Source organism: Mustelus asterias, chromosome 5 (assembly GCF_964213995.1).
Source record: "Mustelus asterias chromosome 5, sMusAst1.hap1.1, whole genome shotgun sequence".
Lineage (NCBI taxonomy): Eukaryota > Metazoa > Chordata > Chondrichthyes > Carcharhiniformes > Triakidae > Mustelus > Mustelus asterias.
Window position 1 is genome coordinate 133,121,133 of NC_135805.1, and position 14,523 is coordinate 133,135,655.

Here is a 14,523-nt window from a genome sequence, read left to right on the forward strand (position 1 = left end):
TTGTGGGCATCAATTTGCTGCTTATTTGCAATTAACAGGCAGCTAAAATTTTCATTGCATTTTTTATTTACTGAAGGTGTTGTAATTATTATGCAGCGATGAGCTACAATTAATATCCTATTTTTGTGCTAGGTATTAAGTATTATTGGAAAATTATTTTATCTTTCAGCTGCAGCTGAGGTATCTGGTGCTTAACATTTGAATGACAGGGCATCTTTCGAGGTTTAAATGTGTTTACTCAGCATGCAGTTCAGCTACACAGACCAGGAAGATCCCAAATTAAAGTTGTGGCATATCTATGTTGGTTTATCTTTTTGAAGGAGAGGCAAGAACACAATAATTGCCCACATCTGTGATTAGAGAAAGATCAGCTGTGGTTTCTACTTGTATTCGAGGATATAGATTCAGAGTCATAGAGGTTTACAGCATGTCCATGCCGTCCATTTTTTTAAAAACCCCTAAGCTAGTCCCAATTGCCCGCATTTGGCCCATATCCCTCTATTCCCATCATACCCATGTAACTATCTCAATGCTTTTTAAAAGACAAGATTGTACCCACCTCTACTACTACCTCTGGCAGCTTGTTCCAGACACACACCACTCTGTGTGGAAAGATTGCCCCTCTGAACACTTTTGTATCTCTCCATCTTTCCCCTCTCAACTTAAATCCATGCCTTCTAGTTTTAGACTCTCCTACCTTTGGGAAAAGATATTGACCATCTAGCTGATCTGTACCCCTCATTATTTTATAGACCTTTATAAGATCACCCCCTCAGCCTCCTACGCTCCAGAGAAAAAAGTCCCAGTCTATCCAGCCTCTCCTTATAACTCAATCCATCAAGTCCCGGTAGCATCCTAGTAAATCTTTCTAGTTTAATAATATCCTTTAATAGGGTGACCAGAATTGCACACAGTATTCCAAGTGTGGCCGTACCAATGTCTTATACAACTTCAACAAGACGTTCCAACTCCTATAGTTAATGTTCTGACCAATGAACCCAAGCATGCCGAATGCCTTCTTCACCACTCTGTCCATCTGTGACTCCACTTTCAAGGAGCTATGAACATGTACCCCTAGCTCTCTTTGTTCTGTAACTCTCCCCAACGCCCTACCATTAACTGAGTAAGTCCTGCCCTAGTTCAATCTACCAAAATGCATCACCTCGCATTTGCCTAAATTAAACTCCATCTGCTATTCGTCAGCCCACTGGCCCAATTGATCAAGATCCTGTTGCAATTGGATATAACTTTCTTCACTGTCCACTATGCACCAATCTTGGCGTCATTTGCAAACTTACTTACCATGCCTCCTATATTCTCATCCAAATCATTAATATAAATGACAAATAACAGTGGACCCAGCACTGATCCCTGAGGCACACCACTGGTTACAGGCCTCCAGTTTGAAAAACAACTCTCTATAACCACCCTCTGGCTTCTGTCAAGAACACCGCCAATGCCAGCATTTCCATATTCTGTCAAGAAGCCAATTTTATATCCATATAGCTACCTCACCCTGGATCCCGTGAATTTTAACCTTATGCAACAACCTACCATGCGGTGCCTTGCTAAAGTCCATGTAGGCAACATCAACTGCGCTGCCCTCATCTACCTTCTTGGTTACCCCTTCAAAAAACTCAATCAAATTTGTGAGACATGATTTTCCACTCACAAAGCCATGCTGACTGTCCCTAATCAGTCCTTGCATCTCTAAATGCCTGTAGATCCTGTCTCTCAAAATACCTTCCAACAATTTACCCACCACAGATGTGAGGCTCACTGGCCTGTAGTTCCCAGGCTTTTCCCTGCAGCCCTTTTTAAACAAAGGCACAACATTTGTCACTCTCCAATCTTCAGGCACCTCACCCGTGACTATCGATGATTCAAATATCTCGGCTAGGGGACCCGCAATTTCCTCCCTAGCCTCCCACAATGTCCTGCGATACACTTCATCTACCTTGATGCGCTTTAAGACTTCCAGCACCACCACCTCTGTAATATGTACACTCCTCAAGACATCACTATTTATTTCCCCAAGTTCCCTAACATCCATGCTTTTCTCAACAGTAAATACTGATGAGAAATATTCATTTAGGATCTCGTCCATCTCTTGTGGATCTGCACATAGATGACCTTGTTAATCCTTAAGAAGCCCTACTCTCTTCCTTGTTACTCTTTTGCCCTTTATGTATTTGTAGAAGCTCTTTGGATTCTCCTTTGTCTTATCTGCCAAAACAATCTCATGTCCCCTTTTTGCCCTCCTGATTTCTCTCTCAACTCTACTCCTACACCCCCTATACTCTTCAAGGGATTCACTTGATCCCAGCTGCCTATGTCTAGTGCCTCTTTCTTCTTCTTGACCAGGGCCTCAATATCCCGAGTCATCCAGGGTTCCCTACTTCTGCCAGCCTTGCCCTTCACTCTGAGGAATGTGCTTACCCTGAACCCTGGTTAACACACTTTTGAAAGCATGCCACTTACCAGAAGTCCCTTTGCCTTCCCACAAACTCCCCCAATTAACTTTTGAAAGTTCCTGCCTGATACCATCAAAATTGGCCTTGCCCCAATTTAGAATTTTAACTTTTGGGACAGACCTATCATTCTCCATAGCTACCTTAAAACTAATAGAATTATGGTCACTGGTCCCAAAGTGATCCCTCACTAACACTTATGTCACCTGCCCTTCCTTATTTCCCAAGAAGAGATCAAGTTTTGCCCCCTCTCTAGTCAGGCCGTCCACATACTGAATGAGAAATTCCTCCTGAATACACTCAACAAATTTCTCTCCATCCAACCCTCTAATACTATGGCTGTCCCAGTCAATGTTGGAAAAGTTAAAATCTCCGACTATTACCACCCTATTTTTCTTGGAGCTATCTGTAATCTCCTTACATATTTGCTCCTTAATTTCCCGCCGACTATTTGGGGGCCTATAGTACAACCCTATCAAAGTGATTTCCCCTTTCTTATTTCTCAGTTCTACTCGTATAAACTCAATGGCTGAACCCTCGGTATATCCCCTTTCAGTACGGCCGTGATGCTTTCCCTGATCAAAAGTGCAACTCCCCCTCCTCTCTTACCTCCTGTTCTATCTTTCCTATAGCATCTGTACCCTGGAACATTGAGCTGCCAGTCCTGTCCCTCCCTTAGTCATGTTTCAGTAATTGCTATAATATCCCAGTCCCACGTACCCAACCATGCCCTGAGTTCATCTGCCTTGCCCGTCAGGCCTCTTGCATTGAAATAAATGCAGTTTAATCTGGACTTTCTTTGCTCTCTGTCTTGCTTTTGCCTGATCTGTCTGGTACTAGGAGTAGTGACACTGCCTTTACTACTTAATGTGCTCTCTTTAACTTCTGTGCTGTCCTCAACTTTCTCTTCTGTCTCCCTACTGCTTTGGACCCCACCCCCTGCCAAACTAGTTTAAACTCTCCCGAGTGGCTCTAGCGAATCTCCCCGCCAGGATGTTAGTTCCCCATCCAGTTCAGATGTAACCCATCCGTCTTGAACAGGTCCGCCCTTCCCCAGAAAAGATCCCTATGATCCAAAAATATAAATCCCTGCCCCCTGCACTAGCTCTCAAGCCACGCATTAATTTGCCTAATCTTCCTATTCATGCTCTCACTAGCACGTGGCACCGGTAGTAGTCCAGAAATTACTACCTTCGAGGTCCTGCAGTTTAACCATCTGCCTAACTCTCTATATTCACATTTCAGGACCTCATCCCTTTTCCTACCTATGTCGTTGGTACCAATATGTACAACGACCTCTGGCTGCTCACCCTCCCCCTTAAGAATGTCCTGCAACTGCTCAGAGACGTCCTTGACCCTGGCACCAGGGAGGCAACACACCATCCTGGAGTCTCGACTGCGGCCACAGAAATGCCAATGTGTGCCTCTAACTAGCAAGTCCCCTATAACTACTGCTCGCTTGCTCTTTCCCTGACCCTGTCCCACAGCAGAACCAGCTGTGGTGTCACAGGCCTGGCTGCTGCTGGGATCTCCCCCTGACAGGCTATCCTCCTCAACAGTATCCAAAACGGTATACCTGTTTGAAAGGGGAATAGACACAAGAGACTCCTGCACTACCTGCCTGCCTGCCTCTCCTGGCGGTCACCCATTTACCTGCCTGAACCTGTGGTGTGACAACCTCCCTGTAACTAGTGTCTGTCACACTCTCTGCCTCCTGTATGCTCCGCAGTGCATCCACCTGCCACTCCAACTGAACAATGCAGTCTGTTCGGAGCTACAACTGGACACACTTCCTGCAGACAAAGTTGTCAAGGAGACTAGATTGCTCCCTAATTGCCCACATCTGAGAAATTGCCCACATTTGAGGAAGTGACAAAAACGGTTGATGAAGGAAGGGCCGTGGATGTCGTCTATATGGATTTCAGTTAGGCATTTGACAAAGTCCCACATGGCAGGTTGGTTAAGAAGGTTAAGGCTCATGGGATACAAGGAGAAGTGGCTAGATGGGTGGAGAACTGGCTTGGCCATAGGAGACAGAGGGTAGCGGTCGAAGGGTCTTTTTCCGGCTGGAGGTCTGTGACCAGTGGTGTTCCGCAGGGCTCTGTACTGGGGCCTCTGCTATTTGTGATATATATAAATGATTTGGAAGAAGGTGTAACTGGTGTAATCAGCAAGTTTGCGGATGACACGAAGATGGCTGGACTTGCGGATAGCGAAGAGCATTGTCGGGCAATACAGCAGGATATAGATAGGCTGGAAAATTGGGCGGAGAGGTGGCAGATGGAGTTTAATCCGGATAAATGCGAAGTGATGCATTTTGGAAGAAATAATGTAGGGAGGAGTTATACAATAAATGGCAGAGTCATCAGGAGTATAGAAACACAGAGGGACCTAGGTGTGCAAGTCCACAAATCCTTGAAGGTGGCAACACAGGTGGAGAAGGTGGTGAAGAAGGCATATGGTATGCTTGCCTTTATAGGACGGGGTATAGAGTATAAAAGCTGGAGTCTGATGATGCAGCTGTATAGAACGCTGGTTAGGCCACGTTTGGAGTACTGCGTCCAGTTCTGGTCGCCGCACTACCAGAAGGACGTGGAGGCGTTAGAGAGAGTGCAGAGAGGGTTTACCAGGATGTTGCCTGGTATGGAGGGTCTTAGCTACGAGGAGAGATTGGGTAAACTGGGGTTGTTCTCCCTGGAAAGACGGAGAATGAGGGGAGATCTAATAGAGGTGTACAAGATTATGAAGGGGATAGATAAGGTGAACAGTGGGAAGCTTTTTCCCAGGTCGGAGGTGACGATCATGAGGGGTCACGGGCTCAAGGTGAGAGGGGCGAAGTATAACTCAGATATCAGAGGGATTTTTTTACACAGAGGGTGGTGGGGGCCTGGAATGCGCTGCCAAGTAGGGTGGTGGAGGCAGGCACGCTGACATCGTTTAAGACTTACCTGGATAGTCACATGAGCAGTCTGGGAATGGAGGGATACAAACGATTGGTCTAGTTGGACCAAGGAGCGGCACAGGCTTGGAGGGCTGAAGGGCCTGTTTCCTGTGCTGTACTGTTCTTTGTTCTTTGTATCTGGCAGGAGGAGCATGCTGCTGCCATACTCTCCTTATACAGGTAAAAGAATAAATAATCTCAACTCACCTCTCCCTTGCTTGTGGTCCTCCTGCCGACTTTTTTTTGGTTAAAGGAGGAGGTAGGAAGGGAAACACTGAAGTAGTGTTTGGGGTTTAACTGTCCTTTCACAGCTGCTCCTCCACAAACCACCTTCTCGTCGCAGTGATTGCACCTATGCAAATGTTACCTGCAACCACCAATCACCTTCGCCGCTCTGCTGCCTCACCTGGATCCATATGGTCAACTCAACTGTGTTATTTCCCTGTGGTATTGGGGACAAAATGGTGGCACAGTGGGTTGGCACTGCTGCCTTACAGCACTAGGCACCCGGGTTCGATTCCAGCCTTGGGTGACTGTGTGGAGTTTGCATGTTCTCCACAAACTTGCAGGATATTGCGAGGCCTGGATAGAGTGGACGTGGAGAGGATGTTTCCACTAGTAGGAGAAACTAGAACCATGGTAAATGCATGAAGTTACAGGGATGTGGTGTGGAGTAGAGGAAGAGGAGGGGGGGGAGGGGGGGCAGCTGGCGCCTGAGTGGGATGGGATGCTCTTTCAGAGATAGTCTGTGCAGAATCGTCCTGCACTCTAGGGATTCTATGGTGGAATAGTTTACACCTACTTTATTGGCTGTTCAGGATGTACTGGAGGGGGGGACTGGTGCCTACGTAATTGATCACTTCATTGGCCTATTTCTGTTCGTCGATTCATTTCCGTCCCTCGAGTCGACTTCTCCATTCAACTAGGTCATGACTGATCTGTGACTTAACTCCAGATGTCCTCCTTTGCCCCCTATCCCCTCCCCTTGGATAACAATTTATTAAATCACAGATTTAGAAGTAACAATTGATTTGGCATTAATTGCCAATTGCAGACTTCTACCACTCTTTGTGTATAGAAGTAGTTTCACTCCTCAAAATGTCTGGATCTAACTTTTAGTCTACAAATCTAGATCTCAGCCAGTGGAAATAACTTTTTTTTTACCCTATTTGTTCCCCTTAATATTTTGAAAATCTTTATCAAGTTTCTAAATTCCAGAAAATGCAACCTTAGTTAGTATCATTTCTCCTGATACATTAACCCTTTGAGCCCAGGTATTAATCTGAACTCCTCCAATTATCCCTCTGAAGGTCAGTACTCCGAACTGCTCACAGTCTCCAGGTGTGGTATAACTGGTTTTCTTATTGTTGAAGCATGACTTCCACTCCTTTTGAATTCTATTCCTCTAGATGTAAAGGCCAGATTTTTATTCGCTCGTTAGATTATTTTCTGTACCTGTTCCATGACATTTAATAACCTATGTACCTGGGTCCCAAGGCTTTATGGACCTCCACTGCTGTTAGCATTTTATTATTTAGGAAGTTTCCTGTTCTATACTTTATTGATCCAAAATGGTGATGTCACATTTTCCTACATTGAAATCCATTTATCACAGGCTTGCTAATTCATTTAAACTTTCAAGATCTCTTTGTAATGTTACATTTTCGTCCACATAGCTTAAGTGCCACTTATCTTTGTGTCATTGGCAAATTTGGATGTGTGGCTCCTTAAGCTGTCATTAAATGTGATGAATAGTTGAAGCTTCAACCCTTTGCTGAACACTGCAAGTCAAATCTTTCCTTTTAGAGCACCTAGCATTGTCCCAACTCCCTGCCTCCTCTGTTCAACAATTTCTTAATCAGGTACTAAATAGCTTCATAAAAAGAGGTACTGAGTACAAAACCAGAAAATATATGCTTGAAATTATGTAAAGCTCTGGTTAGGCCACAACTTGAGAATTATATCAGTTCTGGCCACCACACTTTAGGAAGGATGTAAGGGCGTTTGAGAGGGTGCAGAGAAAATTTACCCAAATGGTTCCAGAGATGAAGGATTTTAGGTTGGAGAAGCTGGGGATGTTCTTCTTGGAGCTAAGATTGAGGGGGGATTTAACTGAGGTATACAGGGTTATGACAAGTTTAGATATGGTAAATAAAAGCTGTTACTACTCGCTGATGGTATAAGGATTAGAGGACACAGTTTAAGATATTTTGGGGAAGAGATATAGAGAAGTGGGGTGTGTGAGGAAGAATGTTTTTATGTAACACGTGATAAATTTGAGGCTCATTGCCTATGTGGGTGGTGAAAGCAGAGACAACCAATTGTAAAGAAAGTTGGATAGGCACTTGAGGAAAATAAAGTTGCTGCAGAGCTATGGGAAAGAGCAGGGGAATGAGACTGACTGGATTGCTCTATAGATTACAAGCATAGATGGGCTGAATAGCCTTCTCTGTCATAACGACTCCGGCGTTAGGTCAATGATTTGCCTTCAAATCCTTGGGATTCAACTTTAGCTGACAGTTCTTTAATGAAGAACTTTATGGACTTCGCTGAGGCATTTGATATTATCAATACCAATGGACATCCCTTTGTTCTTTGCATTGTCACCTTTTCAAGAAATCAAGTCAGATTCATTTGGCATGACATACCCTTTACAAATTCATACTGGCTCTCTCTGATCTGAAGGAGTGGTTCCTAAATTGAGAGGACTTCTGTTGTCTAAGTCTTCATGCTTATGGACATGGTCTATTTCGTATGCAAAGACTCATGAATGGTGCTGAACATTTCCACTTCCCATCCTATTATGGACAGAAGGTTATTGATGAAGCAATTCAAGATGGTTGGACCTATGACATTTCCCTGTGGGACTCCTGCAGTGACGTCTCTGGACTGAGATGATTGATCTCCAAAAACCACAGCCATTTTTCTCTGTGCTAGGTATGACTCCAACCAGTGAAAGAGTTTTTTTTAATAGAATCATTGAATCCCTACAGAGCAGAGAGAGGCCATTCGGCCCATCGAACCTGCACCGACAACAATCTCACCCAGGCCCTATCCCTGTAATTCCACGTATTTACCCTGTGGGAGGAAACCAGAACACCCAGAGCAAACCCACGCAGACACAGGGAGAACGTGCAAACTCCATACAGACAGTGATTCAAGGCCAGAATTTAACCTGGGTTCTTGGTAATGTGCAACGGCAGTGCTAATCACTGTGCCATCATGCTGCCCATTCACTGTGCCACCCATAATTTCTTCCTGATTTCCGTTGACTTCGGTCTTGTTACAATCGGTCAAATGCGGCCTTGATGTCAAGAACAGTCTCTTTCATCTTACCTCTGGAGTTCAGCTTTTTTGTCCATGTTTGGACCAAGGCAAAAATGAGATCAGGAGCTGAGTGATCTCAGCTTTTGGTTTTGTTAATTTTGTGAATCCCTGTCCATGGTTCAATATTAGTTTCCTTGGGATTTCCAGAATTCCAAATTCTTCCCCTCTGTAACCACTTGAACAAAATAATTATTCAGCATATCCATTATTTAATTATTCTTATTTATAGAGGTCAGGTTGGTCCAGTCACTCCTTATATAATTGTAAAACATTTTTGTGTTGATTTTCATATTCAGTCGAATGGAGAAGGAGGAAGAAAGAATATTGCATAAACTGAGGATTCTGAACTATTCAAATGACTGAGCTTACCCTATTGTGCCAAAGTGATTTATTGTTTGGAAGCAATTAAATTAAATTACATAATAAGGAATGTAAACTATTGGTATTTAGGTATTCAAATTGCTAAGTGTAGTCTAGTGAGGGTTAAGTTCCTTGAAGATCGGTGCAGCCTGCATTTGATTCATGACTGTGCAGGAGGGAAAAGTAATGGGCCAAATCATCTGGTCTCCAGACGGTCGGAACCTGTGAATATCATGACATCAGACCTTACGGAATTTTCCCAGGATAATTCAACTGCTGATGGATGATTCTCCTGTTCTTGGGACATAGGAACATAGAAAATAGGAGTAGGCCATTGAGTCTGCTCCTTGTTCAAATAGAGCAGGCAAGTATTTCTGAGGCTGTATAAGGCTCTATTCAGACCCCATTTGGAGTAGCCTCAACTGCTTCACTGGTCAGGGAATTCCACAGATTCACAACCCTTTGTGTGAAGAAGTTCCTCCTCAACTCAGTCCTAAATCTGCTCCCCCTTATTTTGAGGCCAGGCCCCCAAGTTCTAGTTTCACCCGCCAGTGGAAACCACTACCCTGCTTCTATCTTATCTATTCCCTTCATAATCTTAGATGTTTCTATAAGATCTCCCCTCATTCTTCTGAATTCCAATGAGTATAGCCCCAGTCTACTCGATCTCTCCTCCTAAGCCAACCCTCTCAACTCCGGAATCAACCGAGTGAATCTCCTCTGCACCCCTTCCAGTGCCAGTATATCCTTTGCACTGGTTAAATTGCTGTAAGAAGTCTCACAACACCAGGTTAAAGTCCACCAGGTTTATTTGGTAGCACAAGCCACAAGCTTTCAGAGCGCTGTTCCTTCATCAGGAGTGGGAGTTCTGCTCACAAACAGGGCATATAAAGAAACAAACTCAATTTACACGATAATGGTTGGAATGCGATTCTTTACAGGTAATCAAGTATTGAAGGTACAGACAATGTGAGTGGAGAGAGGGTTAAGCACAGGTTAAAGAAATGTGTATTGTCTCCAGCCAAGACAGTTATGAGATTTTGCAAGCCCAGGCAAGTCATGGGGTAAAGATAGTGTGACATGAACCTAAGATTCCGGTTGAGGCTGTCCTCATGTTTGCGGAACTTGGCTATCAGTCTCTGCTCAGCGATTCTGCGTTGTGTGTCGTGAAGGTCGCCTTGGAGAACGCTTACCCGAAGATCAGAGGCTGAATGCCCGTGACTGCTGAAGTGTTCCCCAAAAGGAAGAGAACACCCTTGCCTTGTGATTGTCGAGCGCTGTTCATTCATCCATTGTCGTAGCGTCTGCATGGTCTCCCCAATGTACCATGCCTCGGGACATCCTTTCCTGCAGCATATCAAGTAGACCTGGTTAAACTAACCAGCTTGTGGTTACTAGGATTACCCTCGCACCCTTTCTTGACTAATGGTATCACATTTGCCACCTTTCTATTCTCTGACACTTCTCTCTCCACCCTTCCCCCACCAAAGGAAACCTATGGCCTGTCCTTCTGCTATCTCCACTCCCAAGTTGCTTCCCTTTAGCAACCGGGGAGGCAAACCAGCTGAAACAGCCAGTCTTTCCCATACATCCTGCCTATTAATTTTCACCTCATTCATTACGTCTACCATTTCTACTTCTACCTATATTTCGCATCCTCCTCCTTAGTAAAAATGATACCAAATGTGCCTCTACGGATATATTATCTTCTTTGTCCCCAACCCATCTATTACTACCTGCATACTATATACATGCTGGTTCATCCACTTCATGACGCTGAGGGATATTGTTCTGTTCCAAGTGGCTGATCTACATTGAAAAGCTGTACAGCATTCCAAAGTATTTCATTGCATGTGAAACATTGAGATGTTTCAGCAAATGTGATATGTTAATCGATTTTTAAAAAACTATAATATTCCATGCTTTTAATATATCGTATTGTTTTAAAATACCAAAATCAACTTGAAATTCCAGTTAAGTAAATAATAAATACTAGTGTTTCATGTGATACTAAAAATTGTAATGTTTGTTCTATTTATTTTCCTTTGCTAGGTTCTGAACTCGCTTTTCCTCCTGCTGCCCATGATTGTACAGTCTGCAGTAAAACCTTTCAAATTCTTTATAAAAATGAAGAGATCGTGGTTAACGACGTGTTACTCCTCAAAGTTAAAATGTTGCTTGATAGCAAGAAGGTAAAAAAAAAGAATTTAACTTCAGATTCTACACATTCATTCATTCAGATTTATTGAAATGATTATAAATAAATCAAGTTCTACTTTATTCAATATTAATGTTGTTGCCCAAGAACACTTGTATTTATAAAGTGCCTTTACTGTAGAAAATAATCCCAAGGAGCTACATATAAGAAACTGACATGATGCGAGTAACAAAAGCCTTGGCCATAAGAGTGTAAAGTTTACAGAATGCATGTCTGAGAGAAAAGGGTCCAGATGATTCAGATCAAAAAAGGGGAGAGGCGGGAATAAACCTGGTAACTACAAGTTAGTTTAATCTAACCTTTATTCCTCCATGGGATGTGAGCATGTTTGCAAGAGCAGCTAGAGACCATGGTCATGGATAAATGAATTCTCAGCTGGAGAAACCTTGGTTAGTAAGCAACAGCCAGCATGGATTTGTTCAAGGCAATCATGTTTTGGCTTCCTAATTGACTTAATTGGTGAACAGAGAAGTTGCAGCAGATGTTCTATATGTGGATTTTCAGAAGACAAAGTACCTCATATAAACTTGAGTGTACTCTGAGGTGCGCAGACTTCTTTCATCTTTGATTTGCTCCATTTGTGCCACTATATTGCCTCAATGGATCACCACACAATAAACAATCCCATTTGAAACACGCCTGGACTATAAACTCACTTAAGTGTCAAACACTTAGTAAATGTCTCTGAGCATGTACTCTCTGAAAGAAAGGGATTTGTTATTGTGTGTGGTGTCAATTTTGATGTACATTTGTTCCACATCAAACAGGCAGAGATATTTTCTGAGTTCAAACGTCTCTATTCCCAGCTATCCTGCCACAAACTAGCATTCATTGAAGATGCTGAACGCTTGAAAACATGTCTAGTTGATCTAGTGCATGCATATTGCGAAATACCCAATGACTTGGCATACTTTCACATGCAGCAAAAATATCAGATAGCATTGCTATACCTTAAGGCTAATCCAGACATACACATCTATAAGCTTAGGGAACTGGAATAGTCATCCTGAACAAGTGTGACTACTGTGCCAAAATGAGCACTGTTCTTAATGCTGGGTCCAAATTCAAATCCATTGGACCCACCGCTAAGCATGACTGCACAGCCTACTCAAAAGCAAGTTACAAAACGTCTATTGGACTTGTGTAAGCATAAGAGCTGCCAGATTGTGTCTATGATAGCATTTGCCCTCATGGTTCATTGTATCCAGAGACGTGGGCTGCTCAAAATAACAAAAGTGATGCCCCTTTATGGCCTGTCTTACCTATGAATGGATCTGCAAAACATGAATTGGTCAAATAGTTGAAATAGTTATTTTTTTCAAATTAGTTAAGACCATACAGGACTTGCACATCAATAGCAATGCCATGCCCATTTGCTTGTTCGACATTGCTGGTCTATTCATTAATGTACCGCTCAAGGAAGCCATAGACATTTGCACAGAGTCACTGTATCATAGTGGTCCAGATGCACCCCTGTTGTCTGAATTTGTATGATAAACTCAGCAACTTGTGCAGTTGAGTTCAATTTAACAACACGTCATGTATACCCAAACAGATAATGTTTCCATGGGATTCCCTCTAGGTCCAGCTCTCGTTTTCATCTCCGTCGATTTCCAGGGTAAACACATCTTCAATGGAATGACCCTATCAAGGATTTGCCTAGCAGCAGCAGTAACGAGAATTTAAAATGGCCTGAAAGATAGAAATCTGCCTAGCAACTGTAAAAAGGCCTGAAAGGCAGAAATCTCCCTAGCAACAGTGTTTCCAGGGTCAGGCAGGCTTCTAAAAGTGATCAGGGCATCTTAAGATGATCAGGTGGGCATTGCGCTAGGAGTAGAAACAGATTACTTAGATGACTGCTATAGAAATTTTAATAGCTTACCTAGATGACTGGGTGATTCAGGGCTATAGAAATGCTAAGCTCCACAAAAAAAAAGACTTTGAGATACGTAGACAACTGACTCTATCCTTATCTCTGTAGCCACTTTGATTAAGATGCTAGGATTCAGTCCAAGAGACTTTTCTGCCTTTAGCCCTATCAGTTTTCCTGGTACCTTTCCTCTAGTGATCATGACTGTTTTAAGTTCCTTATCCCCTGCTTTTCTACATTTCTTGGGATGCTCTTCTGCTGTTAAGACATGTGAAAAATATTTGTCTCCACCTTTGTTTCTCATTATTAATTTCCCTCTAAGGATCAGTACTCAGTTTTGTTCTTTTCCCTACTATGTACTTGTAGAAGCTTTTATTACCTCTTTTGATCTTGCTTGCTAATTTTCTCTCGTACGTCAGCTTCTACCTCTTTTTTAATTCATCCTTTGCTTGTTTCAAGACTTTTCTAAGTCTTCTGGCCAACCACTAATATTCATAGCAGTGTACATCTATTCTTTTTGATGAATCTTAGCCAAGGGTGATGCATCCTTAGACCATAAGATATAGGAGCAGAAGTAGGCCATTCAGCCCACTCTTGTAGAGTCTGTTTTTCTCAATGGAATATAGTTATGAACTATCTCCTAAATGTTTGCCACTGTTTCTCTTCTGTCTTGCCCTTTGACCTGTTTTTCCCATTTCACTTTAGCCAACTCTGTCTTCAGGCCATTGTAATTGCCCTTATTTAAGTTTAAAACACTAGTTTCAGATCCACATTTTTTACGCTTAAACTGAATGTAAAATTTTAGCATGTTATGGTCACTGTTACTTAGAAGATTCTTTTGCTCTGAGGCATTAATTAATTCTGTCTTATCGCTAGACCTAGATGTGAAATAAACAGGATAAATTAATGACACTTACTCTGCAACCATGGCTCTGTAATGACTATTATATCAGACTCGTTTATTTTTTTGTAATTTTTCCCATTTTGGCCTCATATGCTGGTGCAATCTTATGTTTGTATGCTTTGTCCTTTCCTTGTCCTTTCTTTATAGCTGGGCATAGACTATTTTGATGCAATGTGTTCCGTGATTGGTTCCAGAACATGTTTATAGAATCCCTACAGTACAGAAGAGACCGTTTGGCCCATCAAGTCTGCATCAGCCCTCTGAAGGAGCAGCCTACCTAGGCCCAAACCCCCATCCTAACCTTGTAACCATTCTTCTAAGGAACTGTCCAAAACACAATGAGCTCTGTGAATTCATCCTTCAGGCTATCTTTGCCAATTACATTACAAGCCTGTTATTTCTTGATTTATACTCCATCCTACAATGTAGCTA

At 42.8% G+C, this 14,523-nt stretch overlaps 1 protein-coding gene across 1 annotated transcript in view; it reads left to right on the forward strand.

The window, feature by feature from the left end:
* fam135a (family with sequence similarity 135 member A) overlaps positions 1 to 14,523 on the forward strand; it is a 208,960-nt gene that overhangs the window by 51,554 nt on the left and 142,883 nt on the right. Inside the window, exon 5 of the mRNA XM_078213301.1 lies at positions 11,152 to 11,291. Coding sequence (XP_078069427.1) covers positions 11,152 to 11,291 — 140 coding nt within the window. The remainder of the gene's footprint in view (positions 1 to 11,151; positions 11,292 to 14,523) is intronic.